At 44.7% G+C, this 22,239-nt stretch overlaps 1 protein-coding gene and 1 long non-coding RNA gene across 2 annotated transcripts; one reads left to right on the top strand and one right to left on the bottom strand.

Moving 5' to 3' along the window:
• Window positions 1-901: 901 nt before the first annotated feature.
• Window positions 902-16,124, bottom strand: prr12a (proline rich 12a). The gene is made up of 15 exons (XM_053341190.1): window positions 14,881-16,124; window positions 12,805-12,962; window positions 12,233-12,394; window positions 7,180-11,948; window positions 6,498-6,725; window positions 5,653-6,337; window positions 4,889-5,427; window positions 4,400-4,516; window positions 4,047-4,180; window positions 3,408-3,850; window positions 3,101-3,220; window positions 2,448-2,545; window positions 2,157-2,288; window positions 1,456-1,551; window positions 902-1,296 (listed from the first exon to the last, which is right to left on the bottom strand). The coding sequence occupies exons 1-15, from the start codon at window positions 14,961-14,963 to the stop codon at window positions 1,162-1,164; spliced, it is 7,899 nt and encodes a 2,632-aa protein (XP_053197165.1). The 5' UTR covers window positions 14,964-16,124; the 3' UTR covers window positions 902-1,161.
• A 1,798-nt stretch (window positions 16,125-17,922) lies between these two features.
• Window positions 17,923-20,032, top strand: LOC128381689 (uncharacterized). The gene is made up of 3 exons (XR_008323572.1): window positions 17,923-18,573; window positions 19,430-19,536; window positions 19,854-20,032. It is a non-coding gene; the product is annotated as an uncharacterized LOC128381689 (long non-coding RNA).
• Window positions 20,033-22,239: the final 2,207 nt, after the last annotated feature.

Raw genomic sequence — 22,239 nt, forward strand, 5'->3', positions numbered from 1 at the left:
TTTTTTCCTTTTTTATGGAAAATTAGATTGTTTTCAAAATAAGTCAATAGTATGCACAGACATCAAAATGATAAAAATGAAATGACTATTTCCTCTTTAAATATTACTTATTTATACTCCTTCTTCCCACATGGGAAACGGATAGTTTACTTCTTTTTCTTTGCACCTGCATGACTGATGATTGAACTGAAGCACAACAATGTAAAGTTTCAGATAGATTTTCCCATTCTCTTCTTTTTTCCCCATTTTCTTCTGTTTTTTTATTTTACACCCACTGTATTTGATACAATATTTCTGTCTCAGCGTCTGCTCTTTTTTGTATAGAGGGGGGGGAAGACGACTTGGATATGTGGGTTACGATTGTATACTGAACCTGTGGAAAATAAAAAGGTATTTAAAATGTTAGGGCAGCAACAGCGCTTGCGAGAGTTTAAGTTAAAAACCTCCTCATATAAATAATAAAAATGTGTTTATATATTATCACAGAGCGGACTGGTGCTGCCCTTCACATAGCACAGGATGAGACAGAGAGAGAGCGTTTATTAACACATTTCATGTTTCTGTCCGTGGACGAGTCCATGTTCACACTGCTCACGGCACACTCTACACGCAGTTTAAAAAGCATTCTCACCCTCTTCCATTCTTTTCAAAAGCCAACAGCTGATGTTAGTCTTTTCAAAAAAATAATTTATGTAAAAACTAAGCAGTAATAGTTTCTCTTTGAACTATTGTCTCAATGACACACAGTTAACAAGATGTTAGTGGCTCCTCCATTGACTTGGCGTTACAGCTCCTCCTCTTTGTCCTTTCCACCTCGTGTCTCTTCCTTTTCACCGACTGTCAATTCCCTCTTGACTCCACTGGTGACCCCTGATCCGGATGGTGTCCCCCCCCCCCCCCCCATTCTCACAAAAGTAAGACATTTCTTTAGTCATTGATCAACAACAAGAAAAATACCAGAGGCCAGTGTCTGAGGTCACATGAACAGACCCCTTTGTGTTCGTCAAGGGCCTTGAAAATTCATCCTCAGATCTCAGAGATTTGAAGAGGGTTGGGGGCGGGGGGCTGTACAGTGGGATCCATCTCCTTCAGTTTTTTGTTTTTTCTTTGTCTTTTTAATCCTCTTGCTTTAAAAGAATTCTCTCCCTCTCTGTGGTCGACTCAGGCTTTGGTGCTGAGCGTGAGCAGCTCGATGAAGGAGCCGAAGAGAGTGTCCAGCCAGCTCTGGTTGGCCATGCACTGCTGCACCACTTCCTCTTGGCCCGGGTCCTCAGCTGCCTGTTCAATGGTGTTGGTCTAGAAAAACGGGACAGAAACACACAGAGACTGTGACGCCAAGACTCAAATCTGGGGTTTTTAAAATCGCTAAAAAGGCAAAGAATATACAAGCTAGCTTTGTGTAGCCATTTGTCCTTCATCAGTTTGAGGAAAATACACTGAAATGTGAAAGCTTACCTCTTTCTTGCACTGTAAGAAGGTGTGGTATTTATAGTGATGCAGGGAGTGGTACAGACTGTAGATCCGATATGACTCGCCTGACAGTTTAAGGTCCTAAAATGAAGAAATCAGATGAAGGTTAGGTTAAATTTTACCAACTTAATGGATCAGAAAAATCCTTAAAACACAGTTGATACTAATCTGGAAGTTATGTGGAAGACAGAGTGAAAGTGGAGTTTGGGAAACTGGCAGCAGGTGTTACCAGAGGAAGCTGGTGTTGTTTTACCCATTCCAGCCCCTAGTGATCCATCTGTTATTGGCCTGTAACTGTTTTTAGCTTTTTACAGCAACAGTTAATTTTGTTGTCAGACTGGTTTCACTACGTTTTCTCCTCATGTTGCAAACTGGAACAGCTTGTACTCATTTTTTTTGGTTTGTTCGATACTTCATTTTTCTTACACAGAAACCACAAAGGATCACCTGGTCATATGCTAAAAACGTACTATATAAAAAGGTCATGTTAATGTATAAATATTTAATAACTGAGTAAATACAATTTAAATAGGGAATTAGTGTAGCATTTTTAATTACAATTTTAAATAATGTTATTGATCAACTATAAAAAGGACTCTAATCTAATCTTTGTGAAGACACTCAAGCTAAACCCCTAACTGTGAAGCCAAGTCTTAACCGTCGAACTGCCCCGTTGAAGGTCCTACCTGTGGTTTAGGCAGGGTCTTCTTGACTCTATTGAGGGTCTTGCGGTTATAAGCGTCGCCGCTCAGCCGCACCCTCACCACTCCTGAATCCAGGGGGTCTACAATGATCTGGGGGTAGGCATGCAGGACCTCCTGTTGAGGACGAGGAAGAAAAAGAGGGAATGAGTCAGAAACACACTCAGACAAAAAGAGCTGCATTAATATATTTACATTATATTGAGAGAGAGAGAGAGAGAGAGAGAGGGGGGTGGGTGAGAGTGAGAGTGAGAGAGAATATTCAGAGCAGATTACCTGGTGCTGAGAGCTCATACCGACTCTCCTCAACAACTTCCTCTTCTGTTCGCTGAGGATGCTGTCAATCTTCCTCATGGGAGGGAGGTACAGCTCATCTGGGGGCCAATCGAGATAAAGGAAGTTACATTAGTCATCATAAATGTACCTGTCAATCATTTTAATATCAAGGGCAGATTCAAAGCAGCTCTTCCTGGCAGTGGATCTGTCTGCATTCCTGGGGTTTCCCTTCAACCTGCCACACCTTGTTTATCTTCTTTTAAACCATTAAAAGATTAATCTAAATGTGCAGCCACCGAATATTCCAGCAAAGCACCTGGCATCACAAGGGTCCAGCTGGATGGCTTGACCTAAAATTTGGCAGCTTGTCAATGATGGTGATGTTCAACCTGCCCAAACTGTGTGGGAATTTTTGAAAATGCATCAAAATTCCCCAATCCAACTGTTTGAATGAGGACATTTTTAAGCTGTAGAAAACAAGCTGCCAGACAGACAGGCAGGCGGGTCTGGTTGGGTCAGATATTTCACATAATACAGGCTTGCATTTGAGCTTCTCATTATATTTCCAACTCCTACAGTCACTAGACTTTTTCAAGGAAGCTCATATTGCAAATCTGCTGAGGAGGCAGTGTGAGCTGGGTGCACTTTCTCACCGTCTGTGTCCTCCAGGGCTTGGATCATGTCGGGGTCCAGGGCCGTGCTCACCAGCATCTCCACGTAGCTCCTGAACATCTCCCTCATGACACGGTTGTTCACTCCGCCTTTCACTGGCACTGAGTGGATTAAAACCAGAGTTGAAAACCTCCCAAAAACCAACGTTCTTACTATTATTCATGCCATTAATAACAAAACAGCTTTGTTATTATGGTGTAGTGAAATGAGCTAAATCCACTCAAAAGATATCATCAGCTTCAATTCAAATGGGATAATTAACTTTTTAATGGAAAAATGGTGTCTCACTTTCATTCTCACTGGCTGCTTCATCCGATGAGTCTGAATCAGATGATGAAGGCACTTCCTTCAGCCACTTCTTCCTCTTCTTGGGCGGCGGCTCTGCCTTCACTTTTGCCGGCTTCGACTTGGGAGGGCGCTCAGGCTTTTCCTTCTCCTTCCTCTCCACCGCTTTCCTCTCCTCCCTCGCCCTCCCCCGTTCTGCTGCGGCGCGTTTCTCCACTTTCTCCTGCTGTGGCTGCACTCGCTTCTCCTTCTCCGGCTCCCTGTCTTTCTCCTTGGCTTTGGGCACGACAGCTGGCGCCTCCTTCTTCTCGCGTGGTTCTTTTGTCGTTCTCGTTTTCTCCCGCTGTTCGCGCTGGATGGGTGGAGACACCCTCTCCTCTTTCTCCACGGCTTTTGGCGGCGCCTGGGTAGCGGGAGGGGAAGCCATCCTGGGGAGGGATTGACGTCTGTTGCACATGAGATGGAAACAACTGACTTTAACAGAATGTAAATACTTCACAAAAAATACAAAACAAAAACTAAATAAAACAGCCCTTAAAAAGACATTGATGGGACAGCCCAATACATGTCCTGGTATTTCTCATGCAAGGTAATCTATCAAGTCTTAACAACAATACTTTTTGGGGTGTCAAGTACTGGTACCTTAGAGCAGGTGTGGCTCTGCGCCAAGGTCGTCGAGAGCAGACCCTGACGTAGTCCTTCTTGTTGACATTCTCCAAAAACTTGACGTAGATTCGCTGGTAACGTCTCTTGGCATCTCCGAAATAGCCGAGATACTGAGCAAGAAACAGATTAAATGAAATTGTTTTCAATTATTTAATTATTGTTCACTTTGATGAGAAATGACACATATGATTCATTTGTCTGTATTCATGCACCTATATTACAATACAGACTAGTGTATCTTTATGACACGCTATATTGTGACAAGTGTACAAATCAATATGAGTGTTTGTCGCTGTGGTTAGACGACTGAGGCTTTGAGGGGAACTCACGTTACTTGTGGCGCAGAACTGTCTCTGACCATCTTTGATCTCTGGGCTGAACTTCTGCAGCAGGGCTTTCTGCACCCTCCAGATGGGTGGAGGCTCACGGCCCGTCTGCAGGGCCAGCTGTGCCCAAACACAGAAGACACAGGGAAATATAAATGTGTGTCTGTACCTCTGCAGCTACTAAAGAATTCAAATCTCAATACATTTTACTCATTTGTAGTACTCATTTGAATTTAGATTACAACATTCTTGGCCTGTAACGACACCAACTGTGGCATCACTCAAAATTCCTCTGTGGATTTTCTTCCAGCATGTTCAATAAAAATGCTCATTCTCAAATCTACAAGCTATTCAGTATGTATCTAACATAAGTAGACATTATTTGAGATATTATAGTTAGTTTTTGTCAAACACACACACACACACACACACACACACGCACACACGCACACACGCACGCACGCACGCACGCACGCACGCACGCTCAAATACCTTGAGAGTTCGAATGTCTTCCACCCGCACCACAAACTCATCCCTCTCCCTGAAGATGCCCTCCCCGCCGCTCTCGCTCTCGTCCTCCTCGCTCTCTCCGACGATGGCCGCATCTTCTTGCTTCTGAGCCAAGTGCAAGGAGGTGATCTTGGGAGGTGGGGGCTCTTCAGGAGAGGCGGGGGACTCCGGAGATGGCATGGGAGACTCTTCCTTCTGAGCTGAAGATGGGGGAGGAGGGGAGGCCGCCGTGGTCGCAGGTGGAGGAGGAGGAGGAGGAGGTGGGGGAAGAGGAGGAGGAGGAGTGGTGGCAGCAGGTGGGGGGAGAGTAGCGGACGGGGGAGGTGACGGAGACAGGGACGTGGGGGCGATGGGGCTTGGAGGCTGGGAATTCTCCAGTTGTTCCTCTGGTTGAGGAAGGGGTGAGGGGAGCGAGAGGGGAGGGAGGGGGGAATGAGAGGGAGAGGAGGATGAGGCGGGAGACGGAGGGGCAGATGGAGGCTCGGGGGTCGCTGGCGCCGGAGGACTCTCAGGGAGGGACACTGGAAGGAAAGATTAAGATTCAGGTCAATTTTACAGATCAATATAGCACTATATTAATACAGCCGCAAGAATGTAATCTAATTATTTTTAACAAATAAATAATGAGACGTTGTATTAGACTAAAATACAGCAATAGCTCAGCAGGAGTGGAACAATTTCTTCATTTTCTCAAGCTCAGCTGCAGAAAATCAATGATGGCGTGATAAATACAAAACCAGCCTCACTTTCAAGCTTAGGAGCCCCCAGAGTTTCCAGCTGTGGTTCTCTCTCCTCCATCATATCGCTCTCTTCATCCTCTCCTGTGCTCCTCTCCTCCTCATTCTCCTCCTCCTTGTTCTCATCCATGTCTCCATCTTCCGGTTGGAGCACGTCAGGTTCATTGGACTGGGGTTGGGCGTGGGGTGTGTGCATGGCGGGCTGAGGGCTAAGCGTCGGGGGCTGCAGCGTGGGTGTAAGAGGGGACTGCGTCTGCTGAGGCTGGGGAGGAGGAGGTAGCGGGGTCTGGATGTTAGACGTTAGCTGAGGAGTGTCGTACAGAGCAGAAATGGCTGAGGATATGCTCTTCTGTAGGTCCTGGTTCTTTCCGACCGAATCCTCTTCATCGGAGGAGAATGACGGCAAGGTCTCCAAGTTCCTCTTCAGCTCATCCTCCACGCGCTTGGGGCTGGGGCAGTTGCCCAGAGCAAGACCCCCGTTTCCTTCGCCGTCCCCGAATGGAGGTGGCGGCGGTGGAGGAGGAGGAGCAGGAGATAACGGGCGCAGACCCCCGGATTTACAGGGTGAGGTTTCACCATTGTCATGTTCCATTCCTGGTGAGATGTCCAAGCCTGGAGGTCTCTTCCCCGTCTTCAGGAAGTCCAAGAATGAAGCAACAAAGCCAGCCTTGGACTCAGAATCCTTCTCATCACCCTAAGAGGAACACAGAGAGACTTTTAAATCAGTTCAAATACCACAATTAAAGTAGCTAACTCTGACAATAAAACCACTTTTAATGAAAATTGTTTAGTTTCTGCTTCATACATTTATTTTCTCAGCAACACAGAAAGGAATATAATCCTCTAGCTCTTACCCTCTCCTCCAGCCCCTCTTCATCCACTCCTTCACTCATCATCTGGCTTTTATGTTTGTTCTTGTCCTGACTCCTGTTGCTTTCAGTGCTGCATGGAGGTCCGGGGCTTAAACCAAGTGAGGGAGCTGAGCCCACTGAGCCGTCTGACAAAGCGGGGTCTGTGCCAGACAAAGAGTCTGTCCTCAGCAAGGCATCCGAGGAGGACAAGGTACCAATTGGTAACTTAATCTAAAAAGAAAATAAAAACAGTTAGATTTTAAGAATGGGAAATTCTTTCAATATTATTGGTATTTACTTAAGACAAGGGCAACTGAAACATACTACCTTAGTCTAAGCCTAATTGCCTAAATATTAAAAAATAAAGAGTAAGGGAGAGAGATCTGTATGGAGACTACTTACTATGATCACATGTAGTACGAGTCAAAATTTTGGATACACTTTCTCGTTCAAAAGGAATTGGTAAGTGTGTCTCAACCTTTCTGCATACAAACTGCAGGTATTTCTGGCCTCCCCTTTCAACCACACAAGATCTTCACTCATTTAAAGCTGAGGTCCATTTGTGAACCACATCCACAAATTTTTGTTTTTTCAGATGTTACCCCTGAGGTTTTCCTATTGATCTGGGTTGCACGTGTTTAAAGTTAAAATTGCTTAAACTTTTTCCAGACAGAATACCACTGACCTTCAGAGGTGGAATAGGCTCATGTTGTTGCTGTTGGGGCTGGTGTTGAAGCTGCTGTGGCTGCTGCTGATGGAGGTGATGGTGGAGCTCCTGCTCTTTCCCGCTCATTTCCATGTACATATCCTCCCTCCTCCCTCCTCTACCTCTGCTTCCACGGCCCCTGCCCCTACCTCGCCCCTCCACATTGTATCCCCCTCCGCCTCCTCCTACTGTTCCACCCATCTCCCCCATCATCCCTCTTGGGGTGTAGGGCTCAGGCATAGGGCGGATGCGAGGCCTGCCTCTAGGCCTGGGCGGACCTTCTCTCTTGGGCCGGGTGGGCTTTCGGCCCCTCTTCTTGGGGCCTTCCTGAGGCATAAGAGAGTGTGAACCCATAGAAGAGTAGCCAGAGGAGTGGTAGAAGTCAATGTCACCCATTAAAGGGCTGAGAGACCCACTTCCCCCTCCTCCCTTTCTGCAGCTGGACACCAAGTCTGGCAGAAGGTCTGGGAGCCTCCGGCTGTTCAACCGGATGTCAGCTGGCTGGTCGGCTTTATCCTCATCGTCTTCAAACTCGTATTCTTGAGCGTAACTTTTCTTAGGCAGTGTGTTGGGGTCCCGACGCTCCTTTAACAGGTGGAAAGAACTGGACTTGAGGAGCTTCTTGGGACGAGATGAACAGAAAATGGGAGACTGGAGGCCTCCAGAACCCGCTCCCGCGCTAGTTCCTCCAGGCCCAGAGGCCATTTTAGCTCCGGAGTTGTTAGGACCAGCATTATTGGCGCCCATACCCATAGCTGGGGCCTGGGACTGAATCAAACCAAGCTGTTCAGTGTTGACCGTGGAAGGCAGCTCATGGGTTTTAAGGGAGTCTAGGTCCAGGGTCATGGTGTTGTTGCTGGGTTCTTCCAGGCCATGACAGTACTGCTCATAACCCTGATCTCCACCATGGTGACCCATCATGTCATAGCTAGCTCCACTACTTCCCCCTGCTCCACCTCCACTCTGTCCAGCTTTCATGGAATCCATTCCCTCTTGCCCAGTGTGGCTTTCATTCATCTCCTCCTGCCCCGGTCCTCCACCACCGGCACAGCTTGACTTGTAGTCATCTGCACAAAACATGTCTTCCATTCCCGGAAAAAAGGAGCGGTCCTCATCCTGAAGGAGGGAGTCAGGGAAGCAGATGGATGTTAGGGGCACAAAGCGGTTACTTTGTTGATTCTGGTCTGCTTTCTCCACCGGGCTGACTGTGTCAAACTGGTGCTGCTCTGAGCGCTGTTGGTCCAGTTGGCTCTGCTGAGGGGTGAGCTGGGATGAGAGCGGCTGCTGAGGGTCCGGCTGAGACTGTGCGTGGCCTGAGGCAGAGGATGGCGGTATGTGGTGAGGGTGTGGGGTCTGTGGCTGAGGGTGGGCTTGTGAGTGAGGGTGGTGAGAATGAGTTTGTTGGTGTTGCTGCTGCTGTTGCTGCTGCGGGTGGTGCTGTGAAAGATGGTGCATGTGAGACGGGGTGGACAGGCCGATGTCGGGCTCGGAGAGGAAGGAGTGGAGCTCGGAGGCCGAGTGTTGCTGCGAGTGGTGGCTTTGCTGAGGCTGATGGTGGGATTGGTGCTGCCTCTGCTGCTGCTCCTGCTGTCTGAGGCGCTCGCTGTTACCTCCGCTCCTTCCCCCGCTACCTCCTCCACCACGTCTGTCCTCCGCGACGGCCACGTCTGTGCTGGAGGTCTGAGAAAGAGAGCGCTCCAGCATGTCCAAAGAAGAGACCACTGAGCTTTGTTTAACCTGGCTTTGCTCGTGCGGATGTGTAGGGGGCCCATGGTTGTAATGAGCTGCTGCCACCTCCAAAGCCTGGGACTGGAGTTGGAGCTGGAGCTGGGTAGTTTGGGACTGAGACTGAGGCTGATGTTTACTTGAGCCGAGTCTCCCGCCAGCACCTTCCATTACGGCTTGCTGTTGGCTGATGGAGTGCTGCTGCTGTTGGGGATGAGAATCCATTTTATGGTGCTGTTGATGTTGTGAATGGGAATCAATTTTGTGGTGCTGCTGATGTTGGTGAGTGTCCATCTTCTGGTGCTGTTGGTGCTGAGGGTGGGAGTCCATTTTTGGGTGCTGCTGATGCGGTTGGTGTTGCCGATGAGAGTCCATCTTATGGTGCTGCTGTTGATGCTGTTGGTGAGAGTCCATCTTGTGGTGCTGCTGATGAGGCTCCAGCTTGTTGCGAGTTGTATGGGACAGCACTGACTGGAGCAGGTGTGGTGGCTGGCGGGACTGATCGGTGGGGGAGTCCATGAGGGAGCCGGAAGCTTGAGACTGGGAATGCTGTTGCTGGATCTCCGGTGTTTTCCGAGCGTAAGGGATTTCTGCACGGTCCTGTGGCTTCTTTTGGAGTTCCATTTGGGTGCGGGACGGTATCTGTGAGTGTGAGGACACGTGCTGACTGTGTGACGAGTGTTGGGGAGCGAGGGAGTGTTGCGTGTACGGGTCGCCCCGCCCGTAGTGAACTACGGAGCCTAAGTTGTCATGGTGATGGAGGTGGGAATGCACTTGCTCGGCACTGCCTCGCCCTCCACTGCTTCTACTGCTTCCAACAGACCTCTCGTTCCGTTGCTGCTGTTGTTGCTGTTGATGATGGTGTTGTTGTTGATGTTGTTGCTGCTGTTTCTTTAGTGACATCTCCAGCTGATTTTCCAACCCTGGGATGGACCCTCCAGACCCTGCGTTACCTACTCCAGCAGAGGATGTGGCACTGTGGGTGCGTATGACACTCTGAGGGTGGTACCTTTCCTCAGAGGACTTCCCCATGTCGTAGCTCAGCCCTTTGCCTGCATCTGTGGTCGGTGGTACCGACTGGGGCTGAGGCTGCGTTTGTTGGGATGTCTGTTGTGACTGTTGAGGATGGTGATGAGCAGCCTGGGGACCGGGACTTGCTTGGGCTTGCAACAGGTGCTGGATCAAGAACTCATCGTCATCATCTACTTCTTCTTGGGATCTCTGAGAACCCACTCCTAGCATGGAGGTGTCAGCCTTTGTTTTGGAGGAGGTGGAATGGTAGGACTGAGGTTGGGAGCTCTGGCCTCTTGTGTCAGGATAGCCCTGTGGAGAGGCCAGGAAGGTCGGGGAGAGAACTGAGGAAATGTATTTATTTGAGCCAGCACCTCCTGGTGACTGTGTGGGGCAAGCAGGCACTGGGGAGTGCAACCCTGGACGGATAATGCCTGAGTTGCCTGAAGGGGAGGGGCTAGAGTCTGGAATATGATAAGACCCTCCTCCACTACCACCTCCACCTCTCTCATTGGTCATACTATTTCCTGCTCCGCCTCCTGACCCAGAGTTTCCACTTCCTGTACCGCTGCTGCTTCCTCCCCCTGACGCCCCACTACCTGATGAACCACTTGATCTTAAAAGGGCAGGGGAATGACCTGGGGCTCCGTAGCCTAGTGATGGGCTTCCAGCTCCACCCAGAGAGGATGGAAGTGATCCATAAGCGGAATCTGCTCCGTATATATCAGTGGAATACGACTGACTTCGCCCTCCTAAACTCCCATAGCCTTTCCCACCGGTGCCTGAGCTCAGGTCCTGGGCTTGTGGGGAACTGAAGCCTCCATAAGACTGAGCCAGGTGGGAAGTGGGAGGCTGATTGGGGGAATATGACTGGGCCTGCTGCTGGGGAGGGGTCTGACCAGTAAGAGCAGAGGTGGGGGTTTTCACTGGGGGCACAGGAGAACCGTAGCCTGAGAGGCAGGATTTAGGGAGAGACTGGGGGGCTGAGGTGGAGGTGGGAGGAGGCTGTTGCTGCTGAGGGGCTGGAGGAGGCGGAGCTGGCTGAGGGGGTGGCTGCTGCCTGGAAGGGGCTGCAGTGGAGCTGGAGGTGGGGATCGAGTTGGAGGGATGAGCCCCAGAGGTGGCAGACGAAGAGGAGGAGGAAGAGGAGGTAGAGGAAGCAGAAGGGGGCGTGTGAGGAGTTCTTGAGGATGATGCTGAACTGGCAGAAGAGTAGCCGCTGCTTGAGCTGCTTTTGGTACCTTTCCCGGCTGAAGAAGAAGAGGAGGAGGAGGATGAAGAATATGGAGGCTGAATAATTGGCCGATACTGCTCAGTGCGAGAAGCGGCCTTATGGTCAGATGAGGGGCTCTGGTCGCCCAGTGGGCTGCAAGAGAGGCCAGCATGTCTGTGGTGGGTGGCTATCTGCTGGTATCCCGCCCCTCCACAGCTGAGGTAATGCTGTAGGGAGTGGGCAGCAGAGGACGAGAGTTGTGACTGGGCAGGCGTGGGGCGCTGATAGTGCTTGATGACGCTGTCCTGCCGAGGCACAGCCCGCTCCTGAGCAGAGTTGGACTGGGACTGTGACTGAGGCTGGGGCTGGGCTGAGGAGAAGACGGAGGCGTTGTATAGCTGGGAGGACTGGTCCTGAAGCTGTGACGACAGCAGGTTGAACTGGTGTGACTGCAGATGCCTAGCAGAGGACGCCTGGGCTGACGTGGCACCCGTGGGATCCTGACTGCCCCTATAGGCAGCTGCAGCAGCACCCTGCGAGGACAGGAGTCTATCAAAACCCAGGCTAGACTGGGAAGGAGCCTTGATGTGTAGCAGGGGGTCGTGTGGGGAGAGCAGGCCGTTGGATGTGGGGCTAAACGTGGGGGTGTCCTGGAGGGAGAGGGAGGCGGTGGGGAAAGAGCGGCTGGAAAAGGATGCTGGGTGCTGATAGGCTGAGAGCGCTGAGGAGGAGGGGAAGGAGCCAGAACCAGGAAGGGCTCCAGAGATGAATAGTTCTGGAGGAGCAGGCGTGTGCATCGCTGTTAAGAAAAGGAGAACAATGGCAAATTATTCAATATCCAACAAGCTATCAATTTAATGAACACAAAAAAAATAATCGTTTGTTATTATCCCCTCTTCTTATCTCACTTTAGAGTAAGACTAAACACATGTACAGAAAAATGCTTACATGAGATATGAAAATGCTCACAGAGTAATGCCTGCAGAATAATAATGCAGCCAAACATTGGCAGGTTGTTTAAATGTCATATTGACAGTAGGGCCTGAATGTCAACACATGAGGGAAGATCCAACAGAGCCCCACCTGTCTGCCAGGATGGCGTGCGGAACTGAGAGAGAAGGGAGGAGGCTGAAGGCGGAGGCTGGGGACCTCGGGACTCCAGGGCTGAGATCAGATTCATGACAGAGGCATCAGGGGCGGAGGGGCTGGCATGGTGCAGACCAGTGTCAAAGAGCCCCGACAGACCTTTAAGGAGGAGAGAAAAAAACATGAAAATTGATTAATTGATCAGGAGCATCAATATTAATAGCTACTTACACAGGTATAAATGGAAATGTAATAGATAATTAGTAAATATATTAATTAAAAGGATTTTTGAGTCTAGATTTGATCTCAAATATATGGAAGCTGATTTGCAGGGGCTACTGTCACAAATACTGAGAATATGAATCAGAGTGTCATTAATTCCCAGTGTGAGAATGAATGCTATGACTACAGGCTTTTCTCCTTTAACATATAAGGCTTCAACCAAATTGAGTTATGCTGTGCACATTTTTCAATGACAATTCTCTACCAGAGCCTGCACGGACAGACACAATAATTCATTGCCGGGGCCCCTTATGGTGGTGACATGGAAGGTATGACATTTATCTCACCCAGACTCCGTCCAGCTGCTCCCCAAGCTCCGCCTTGGCCAGAGCTCCCTGGGTGGTGATTGGTGGCATAACCCTGCAGAGGGTGTGGGGTGGCGTAGGCTTGTCGGTGAAGGAGCTCAGACTCAGGGTGGGATGATCTGGAACTCCCATATACAAGACTAGGAAGGAAGGGGAGCGGGAGGATTGTGAAGTGTCATTAATTTCAGAGAACATTTACATAAACCTCGTCTGTCCCTTGAATATGACCCCTGAGAAAAGGCAGGCTTGGTTTGGGTCACAGTATAATAAACCAAAATATCATGTCATTTAACTGTTTTACAATTACTCATCCAAAGTCAAGTGAAAGTTGTTCATTAGTTTAGTTTCTGTTTTCAACTTCAAGCAAATCAACAGTTGCATTCCTGTGAAAATCAAACTCACTCATTAGTCTAGTTCATATTTGATCTAAGGTGGAAAGAAATGTGTCCTATAAATATCCATAAAAATTGTTGGTGACAAACTTCAGTATTATACTTGAGTGTTACAGTGGATGCAAATTTATCAGACACGCAATTTTAAGTCATAATGCCAAAATAATGGGATGGCTAATTTGCAATTATTACTATATTGAGTCCACGAGACAAAACCATACCACAATTTATAATTTTACGATGTAAATAAGCTTCTTGTTCAAGGTTGAAGACGAGTCAGCTGCATAACTTTGCTTTACAAAAGCCAGCAGAAATGCGTGGCTGGCTGGCCAGATAACATGCTAGCATTTGTGCTGCTGGCTGGTAGCACCGCCTAGCAGCGATGCACAGCAGCTAAGGTAGAAATGCAGAGACTAGGCCCAAAGTGCAAAGTCGGTATTTTATGTGTAAATAAACCTCAGGTGACCGATGTACAGATTAAGACCGAGTGGAAAATACATACATATAAATCTCGATTAACAGCAAAGACAAATTTATCTGCTGGCATTGATTATGTTGATGTAGCTAACAGCTGGATGGTGCAAGTCGACGCAAATGCATGCTAAGATGCATGCAAATAGCAGCAACTAACCAGGTTTATTTAACTAAATATCACATCCCATAGGATCATAGTGGGTTATGAGTATAACCGGACAGATATCTGTGGGTCAAATTACCTCAAATGTGTGCAGCTAAATAAGAGGCAGTGATGCTTGCGTGCACAGGCCTCAACTGACTCCCATGCATTACAACGCTAGCTTGCAGGCTAACGTGAAGCTACAACACAGAGAGCTATGTTGGTACAGACCAAGCAATTTACATCTTCTTCATCATCATCATCATCATCATCATCGTCGTTGTCTCGTGAATTCACCCTGGCAATTTATTTAAATTTAAATTGTATTTATTTTAGACCAGCAGGAAATTGCAGGTTGGATGCGGTGGGGAAAATGGCAACATTTCATTATGCAAATGACCATAAAACATCCAAAAAGCCACCACTAATTATCTAGATAAAGCTGGAGCAGAATGCATCAGCAAACTTGATTATGTGTGTCATCTACTCCACGTAAAATGTTTTTATTTCCTTTATAATTTACAATGTATAATTAATAGGTTCCCTTGAATTCATCTTCCTGGTTAATGTATCAATGCTTCTTGTTGATGTCTGTCAGGGGGGCTGCTGTGAGGGGGTTTGCTGCGTCTGCACTCCTCACAGGTCCTATCAAAAAATGTATCTATCAGGCTCTGTGTGTCCAGGCCTGCATGCACACAGGGAACAATAATTCCTATGGATGCTCCAGACATACCCCCACCACCTCCTCCTCTTCCTCCTCCAGTCCGCCAGGTCTACCTAAAAACCCCACTGTCTGTCAATCACAATCAATTCATATCCTCAACCTTTCCTTTCTCTACCCCGCCCACCCCCACGACACGCACACTGCTCGATTCCTGCTTATAATATTATTACTATGCATCTGTTTGGATGACAATGCACTACACATAATGTAGTGCAAGGCATGCCACTATGTATGAAGCCAATGGCGACAATTTGTTTACATGGGGTCACACCGTGCCCTGCAAAGTACCAAGTGATGCATGCACATTGTCTGAATCCAATGCATACCTTGCTTTTGCCGATCTCTCGTAACTCCATCCTGCTCCAGCGCCCAAATCGCCAAATCCTGTTCCCGGGTAATTTCTATCCATTTATGTGGCGTACAATGTGTGCGATGGGGACGAAAGCAACAAGAAAGTCGCAGAGCAGATTACGGAAAAAAATCCAGTCTTTCCCGTGCTCGGTTTCAGGCTATTTTCCCCGGTTTCATAAGCAAGTCCTCAGGAGTGGAAAACAGCATATTGAAAGAGAAATGGAGGGGAGGAGGAGAAAGCTGGATGAAAAAAAGAGGGGGGTCTACGGGGTTATAATCCAACCACCTCCAAAATAAGCCAGTCTTTCTCCGTTTCCTTCGTCTCTTACATTTATCATTTCCACGAATGCAGATTTCCTCCAAAATCAGTGGCGGTCATGATGAAGATGCCGCGGGTTTGGCCGGTGATGGAGCGAAATGCTGATAAACATTTGATTTGAATGCGTCCTTTTTTTCTCCTCCGTCTCTCCTCCCCTTTCTTTAAGCTAGTTTTTGCTATGCTGCTAGCGCTAGAAAATATTGCAATCGACAGGCCACGTTGGTCGCAATCATTCCCCATAGACGGAGCAAAGAAATCCCCAATTTCAAAATCCTTTCTTTTTTTTCTCCTCCGTGTTTGCATGCAAATCGTTCCCACCCCCCTCCGGAGCAGAGCTGTAGAGGCTAGCAGCAGATGCTAGCTGTCAGCAACGACGCATCAAAATATAACTGGGCTTGCCTTTATTTCCACAAATGCTAACTTAGCTGCCCATTTTTCTGCTTTCTCTGACCACTCGAGACAAAAAAGAGGGACGGCGGCTTTGCTCACGCTGAAGCAAAATGCCAGCCAGAGTACGAAAGGAAAAAACAAAAAAAAAACGAACGAGGAAGTATAAAGAAAGCAGGCCGCGTTTTAATATTTTTCACTCATTTTCCTCCGGAGACGCCATTTTTGAAGGCGGCTGGTCGCTGTCCGTCCTCCCTCTCTCTCTCTTCTCTCTCCCACCGCCGACACTCACTCCGTGTTTGCTGTGACCTCCATTCACCGGACCCTGAATCTTACCAGCCTGCCTTACAAGCCTTTCCACATTTTCATCTTATTGTTAGGCGTATTCTGTGCTTCTTTTTGACCCTACATTTTACAACAAGAGCAAAAAAAAAAAGTCAGCTGTCTATCTCGATGGATGCGATTGGCTGAGACACATTGGAGTAAAATACATCCACCAGTAACCAGATTTAAGCAGGCCTCCAGCAACCACTTTGCACATCCAATTTGTGAGGCATGTTTGAGAGAATGTGATGTTTCCTGCCTCTAATTAACATGCTCGGTTAATTAGATACGCTGCAGTTTCACTATAATCAGTGGCCACTATGGGGGGTGGTGTTTGCTGCTTTCATGCATGCCAAATTCTTAAAAATATACCAAAAGCTGCTTTAAAACTGAACACTGCTAATTTTATTATTAGGACAACCTGCCAGACCCAACATGCACTTGATTTGTGCGCCAGCAGATGGCACACTGGATTTTTTATGGACATTATAGAGGAGGAGAGAGAGGCAGTGCTTTGGTTTTGCACGTATATCATATAATTGATGATTGACACTAGCTATGAGGAATTTTTGTTTTTATTTTTTTTGAGAGAAACTGCACGTGCCCTGACCATCATATCATTGTCTGCAGTTACACAAAGCACCCAAGTTAATAAGATTATTGTAATTTGAAAAATGACATAGTAGGTGAACAAACAAACATTGAAATTAATTAGTGACAGTGTAATGTAAATGTTATTCTTTTGTTTACAGTAAATGATAAAGCACACTAGAATTTGTCCAGAAATTCAGTATTGTGTAGGGCATATAAGCATATGTTGCCCTCTCCTGGCTAAACATTGTAACTAACTAACTATCCATTTGAACTACCTTTAGACATCCTGTCAGAATTATGTAGCCTACCATTTCTATAACGAAAACACTGGATACATCTTAGCTATACTTCCTGTATCATGATGGCTAAAATATTCAAAATGCTTGTTTGGGTGTCTCTGGATCAATTAGTATCTTTGGCTTGTGTCATCATAAATAAGTCACGGTTGTTGATCTAAGAGATGCAGTGTTGCGTTTTGCTGATTCAGGCAAACTACACATTTAAAATCTATCCAAACCTTGGGTCACCTTTAGGTAATGTTTATCTAATCGCATGTCTTGCAAAATAACAGGGCTCTTCTTGAGACTTTCATCTTAAAAGATGTAATCGGTTGTAAATTAATTTAATTTACATACTCTCTTGGGAGTATTTCACGGTTTTCAGTTGAATATACAATGAAATAATGAAACAGGACACAATTATTATCCTGTCCTGATCTGTAATTTCACTCTTTATGTGGCTGGTATTCTTGTCTTCTTCATGAATGTCCACAATATTTACTTTCTTTAAATTAACTTGGTGATTTAAAAATAAACTAGCAGTGGATGTTATTTTAAGTTTGCCCAGTTTTTCATATCTTATTCTATTTCTAAATCATTACAAACCCATATTTGTAATGATTTTCTTTGGGAAAATATTGAAATTAGCTTGATGCATCCAAAATTAGGTAAGTATTTTACATTTATGTGTAAAGAAAGTGAAGTGTCTTTTTATATAAAGTCCTGCAATTATGTGAATATTAAAATATTTAAAGTGCAATATGTTTGGATAGATAGCAGTGCATTAATTTATACCTTTTTGCCTTTAGTAAAGATACATAAATGTAATTGAACCCACAGATGTGTTCAGCAGATGTTTTCTAACGATGTGACCAAAAAACTTTAGTGGGGGAAAAAATAACTGAATGTCTGTTAAACCTCAAAATGCTCAAACACAGCATGTCAGTGTGAATATGGTTGTAACAACACAATGAGGTCAGGATGAGCTGGATGTTAAAAATAAGAAACAAATATGTGTTCTACTAGGGATTAAACTCTAATGCTGCCCACATCTGTTTTTTTATTTATATGTAAAAGGCTTATTTTCAGATTATTAGTTGCATCGATCGGTTAAACAAATTCTAGGGCTCGACTTCTTAAGCAGACAAAACACTGTAACAACAAAATCATGCTCTCCAGTCTCTTTTCAGGAAAAGGCTCTCTGCCAGCTCCCCTGTAGAGAGTGTTTTAGATGCATTATGAGGCCTTTGTAATGCATAATAGTTGACTCAAAAGGTCAGCTATCAGCATATTCATTAGAAAGACAATAAAACAAAGGGCAGGAATTAAAGATTTGAAGAATCCTTAAATTATAGAGGTGGATGTAAATAAATGAGATGGAGAAAAGGTAGAACAAGAGAAAGAGTGACACAGAGGTCACTTAAACATATTTCAATAAACAGTAAGACTTGTACTGGATCCCCCTGAGTAATCTCTTCCATGTGATTCATTTCTATCAGATTCCTTAACTTGTCCCAGTTTATCATACATGGTCACTGTCATGCCTCATCCTTCCCTCCCTCCCTCTCTCCCTCCCTCCCTCTCTCTCTCTCCCTCCTCTACCGTCTTTCCCTCCATCTCTGTAACCAATCTGTAACCATACTTGACTTGCAGCCCTTGCAAGAAGCAGACCTCCACAAAAACTCCGGCTCCTCTGTCAAAATGCCAGACTCTAACGAAGCTGTGCCAGCGCCGTGCCAGGTCATCAAAGAGGACGTTGACAAATGGTGAGTCGACGGGAGTGATGTAAAATTTTAGATGTTGAAAATCCAAATATACACGTACTTGTTTTATTAAGTTTGCTTCAACCATCATGACAGTCTTTGGTGAGCGCATGTGCCTGTACTTAGTGTCTTTGCTTAACTTTGTGCCCTCAAGGAACATTCATTAACTGTGTTCGGGCTCCTGCTAAAAACCATTCCCTTTCCATTACATCCTTTTGGCCATTTTCACTTGTCACTAATTCAATTTTTTATGCATCAAATCTGACGTAGCTATTCATATTAATTTGTCATCTGGGCTCAACTTGTGGGGAAGTTCATTAGCTGTAATTGGAGTTCATGGAGAATACTTGCTCACAACTTTCAGCAAATCCTCTCTACTGTAGATGATGACATTTACAAAGAGCTCTTACATTAACATAAATGTCTTTAGAAGCATTAATAGACCTGAGGTTTAAAATAGGCTTCAACACCTATGACCTATTGCAAAGGACCAGCACATTCCAGGCTGTCGCTTCATGTTACTTGCACACAAGAAGCGACAGACATTTGGTGTATGTCCACGTGCTATGGTGATTAGTGTTAGCAGAGCTGCGGTACAGATTACTCACTCCTGTTCTTGTACACAGCTAGATGCAGATAAGGACAGCTGTGGATGATGCTCGAGTTGGAGTACATTATTATCAGGCTATATTGTAATAATCCCTGATGCACATGTAGACTCAATTTTAGACATCTGTAAAGTTTCAGGAGGTAGAATTTCTTAGGTGTGACATCATGTTATATGAAGAGTAACCCAGCTTCATGTGTGGAGATGTGATGATGATGCGTGTTGATTGTAACATGTGGCTTTGTGTTTCAGTGTCAGAGAGAAGGGAGCAGAGAACTGTAAAGATCTGGTAGATGCGTTCCAGGCCTGCGTAAAGACCCTGTCTGAGGGATCGTGATACACAAGGAAATATGTAAAATGTAAGTTCACATAAATCCCTATAAAAATAAATCAACACAAATTTTCCCCCTTAATAAACCGTTAAAAAACCACTGTAGGAGCTCTGTGCATTGTATCACATTTGTGTCAAACTTGTCAGACACTAACTCTTGCGTTCCAATCATTTGATTAAATAACACTTCATTTTGTTCTTTATAATCCATAGAAGCAATCATTTATAAGTCATGTGAATTTCTGTTATAAGTTTTTTTGTTTTTCATTATTTAAATCACATATTTTGATATTCTGCCTATTCTAAAGCAGTCTTGTAACTTTTGCCATGTTTTTTTAATCCCAGCTTCACTTGATCAAAATCCTCCACTTTCCCAGCATTCCCTTGCAATGGACCGAACAATCTGACAAACTGGAGAGGAGCTGATGCCACTCATACTATGTGCACTTACTATCAATGTGAATTTATTTTTGTACATTTTACAATTTCATTATGAACTGAATATCAATGCACATTTTTATGCATATACAAAATACAGATATTTTACAATAAATAACAAGCTTGTCTATTTAATATAAACAGTGTATTGTTTTTCTTCTTTTTTTGATAATAACAGATATTAATGTATTCTAATGTAGTCTTAAACGATCATGTTTAGATGTACTGTACCATTTCCACTGGCCGAGCATATAGGCTTTTACCCTGCGCAGTTACTCTTAATGGAATTAAGAAGAGCTTGTTAATCTCTGCTTAATCCTTGCATTAGTACCTGCACTGAGCAGTCTAATGTCACTTTTCCAGCCTGAGCTCTAGCAATGGGGATTGTGGGAATGTCCAGAGATTACACTGGAGAAAGGACCTAAAAGAGATTTTGTTTTTCTACCCGAGTTTCAGGATCATACTCCTAAAATATCTGCGTGAAAGTTAGAAATACAGAATTATACTGAATTGCATTTGAAAACTACACTATATATGTTCAGATGTATGGATAAGGCAAAGTTAATTCTGCCCTAAAAACCTTAGAACTAGACTGAGTTTTGTCCTACTTTTACTTTCTTCAGTTGTGCTTCATGGACTCCCTTGTTACTGCCATTCTTTTATTTCAAATCCTGCTGGTAAGAAAATCAAACAATGTGATTTTCTACAAAGCATGAGTTGTATCTATATTAAATGTAGACTTATTTGATGTGTTCCCCTTGTGTAGGTATCCTTTATCCATCTACTCTAGCAAGATATGGCATATTATTCTGATCTCAAAAGACCATTTCTGTCCCATCAGAACAAACCAGAAAAATAGCAGGATGAGTATCTTTCCCGTTCTATTTCTGCTCCATGGTTGGAGACAAATCCTTCTGGCTGCGTGAAAATCAACCAGCTAGGCGCAGATGAAGATGGGCTTTTGGGAATTATCCTCCCACACACATTTCAAATTGAGATTTTAGAGATTTCTCACTTTACAGATGATACATTCAAATGTCCTACTTATTCTTTTTTTATATGTCATCTCTGTGTGATTCATTTGAATCAGCAACCAACACTTTTTAGTTTCCTCTCTAGATGAGGAGGTGTGATGGGTCACCATTCTTTAAGGAAATAAAAATATTCTCTTTTAGTACCGTATAGATTTCAGTGAGGTTTAAATATCCTAAATGACACATACTGTAAAGGCTTTGTATGGTATTTTTTTCCATCATTGGAAGGTTGATCAAATCTAACTGATACACCTTTTTACATAGCAAGTTGGTACTATTTTATAATCATCAATTATGTGAATGAAGACCAACTGTAACACCCCAAAAACTTAACTTTGGTAGTTAATTTACAAAAAATACAAATCTATAATGATATTATTGATCGAGCAGCCAATTTATGTAGATGGAACCATACAATATGTGCTTCTCATACACACCACTATGAGAATGTGTTCAAGTAAACTATAAGTCTTTTTCACTGATAACATTAATGATGGCTCCAGTAAACCATGACAAACAGTAAGTCAGCATGCATAATATCAGGACCCTGAAACTGAAGCAGTTAAATGTAATTCAGCCACAATTTATTTCATAACTGTGCTTTTCCTACTATGACAGGACTACATGTCTGTCAATTCAATTCAATTCAATTTTATTTATAAAGCACCAAATTACATTTTTTTTTATTATCTCAGAGCACGTTTCACATACAGCAGGTGTAGATCATACTCTTTATAATGTTGTGAATGAAGCCTATCAATAATTATAACACAAAATGAGCACATAATAGGCTACTAATGAAGCAGTTTATGTCTACATACCATTAGTGGTTGAGGTAGAGGTTTACTCTACCCTTAAGTTTAATACTGAGGTACGTGTACTTCACAAGAGTATTATTTACTTGAGCAAAAGCAATACCACAATGTAAGAATTCAAAATTGTGTTATCAACAATTACAATACAAGTGTATTTTCAACAAAATGTTCTTAAATGATCAAAACTATTATGCATAATAGTCCATTTCAATGTATTTTAGCTACATTTATTATATTACTGTATCATTATTTGTACTACATTATTTAATAGAGCCTGACTGATACTACTGATATACCAATATTAAGGGATAAAAAAATTCTGATATCAATATATTGGCCAATAATCTTCTCTATACAGAGTATGTACACAAATGCAATGATCACTCAAACGTGGTTATCAAACACATGTAACAAATATGTAATGGAGGCATGATATATGACAGT

Source organism: Scomber japonicus, chromosome 20 (assembly GCF_027409825.1).
Source record: "Scomber japonicus isolate fScoJap1 chromosome 20, fScoJap1.pri, whole genome shotgun sequence".
NCBI classification, from domain to species: Eukaryota; Metazoa; Chordata; class Actinopteri; order Scombriformes; family Scombridae; genus Scomber; species Scomber japonicus.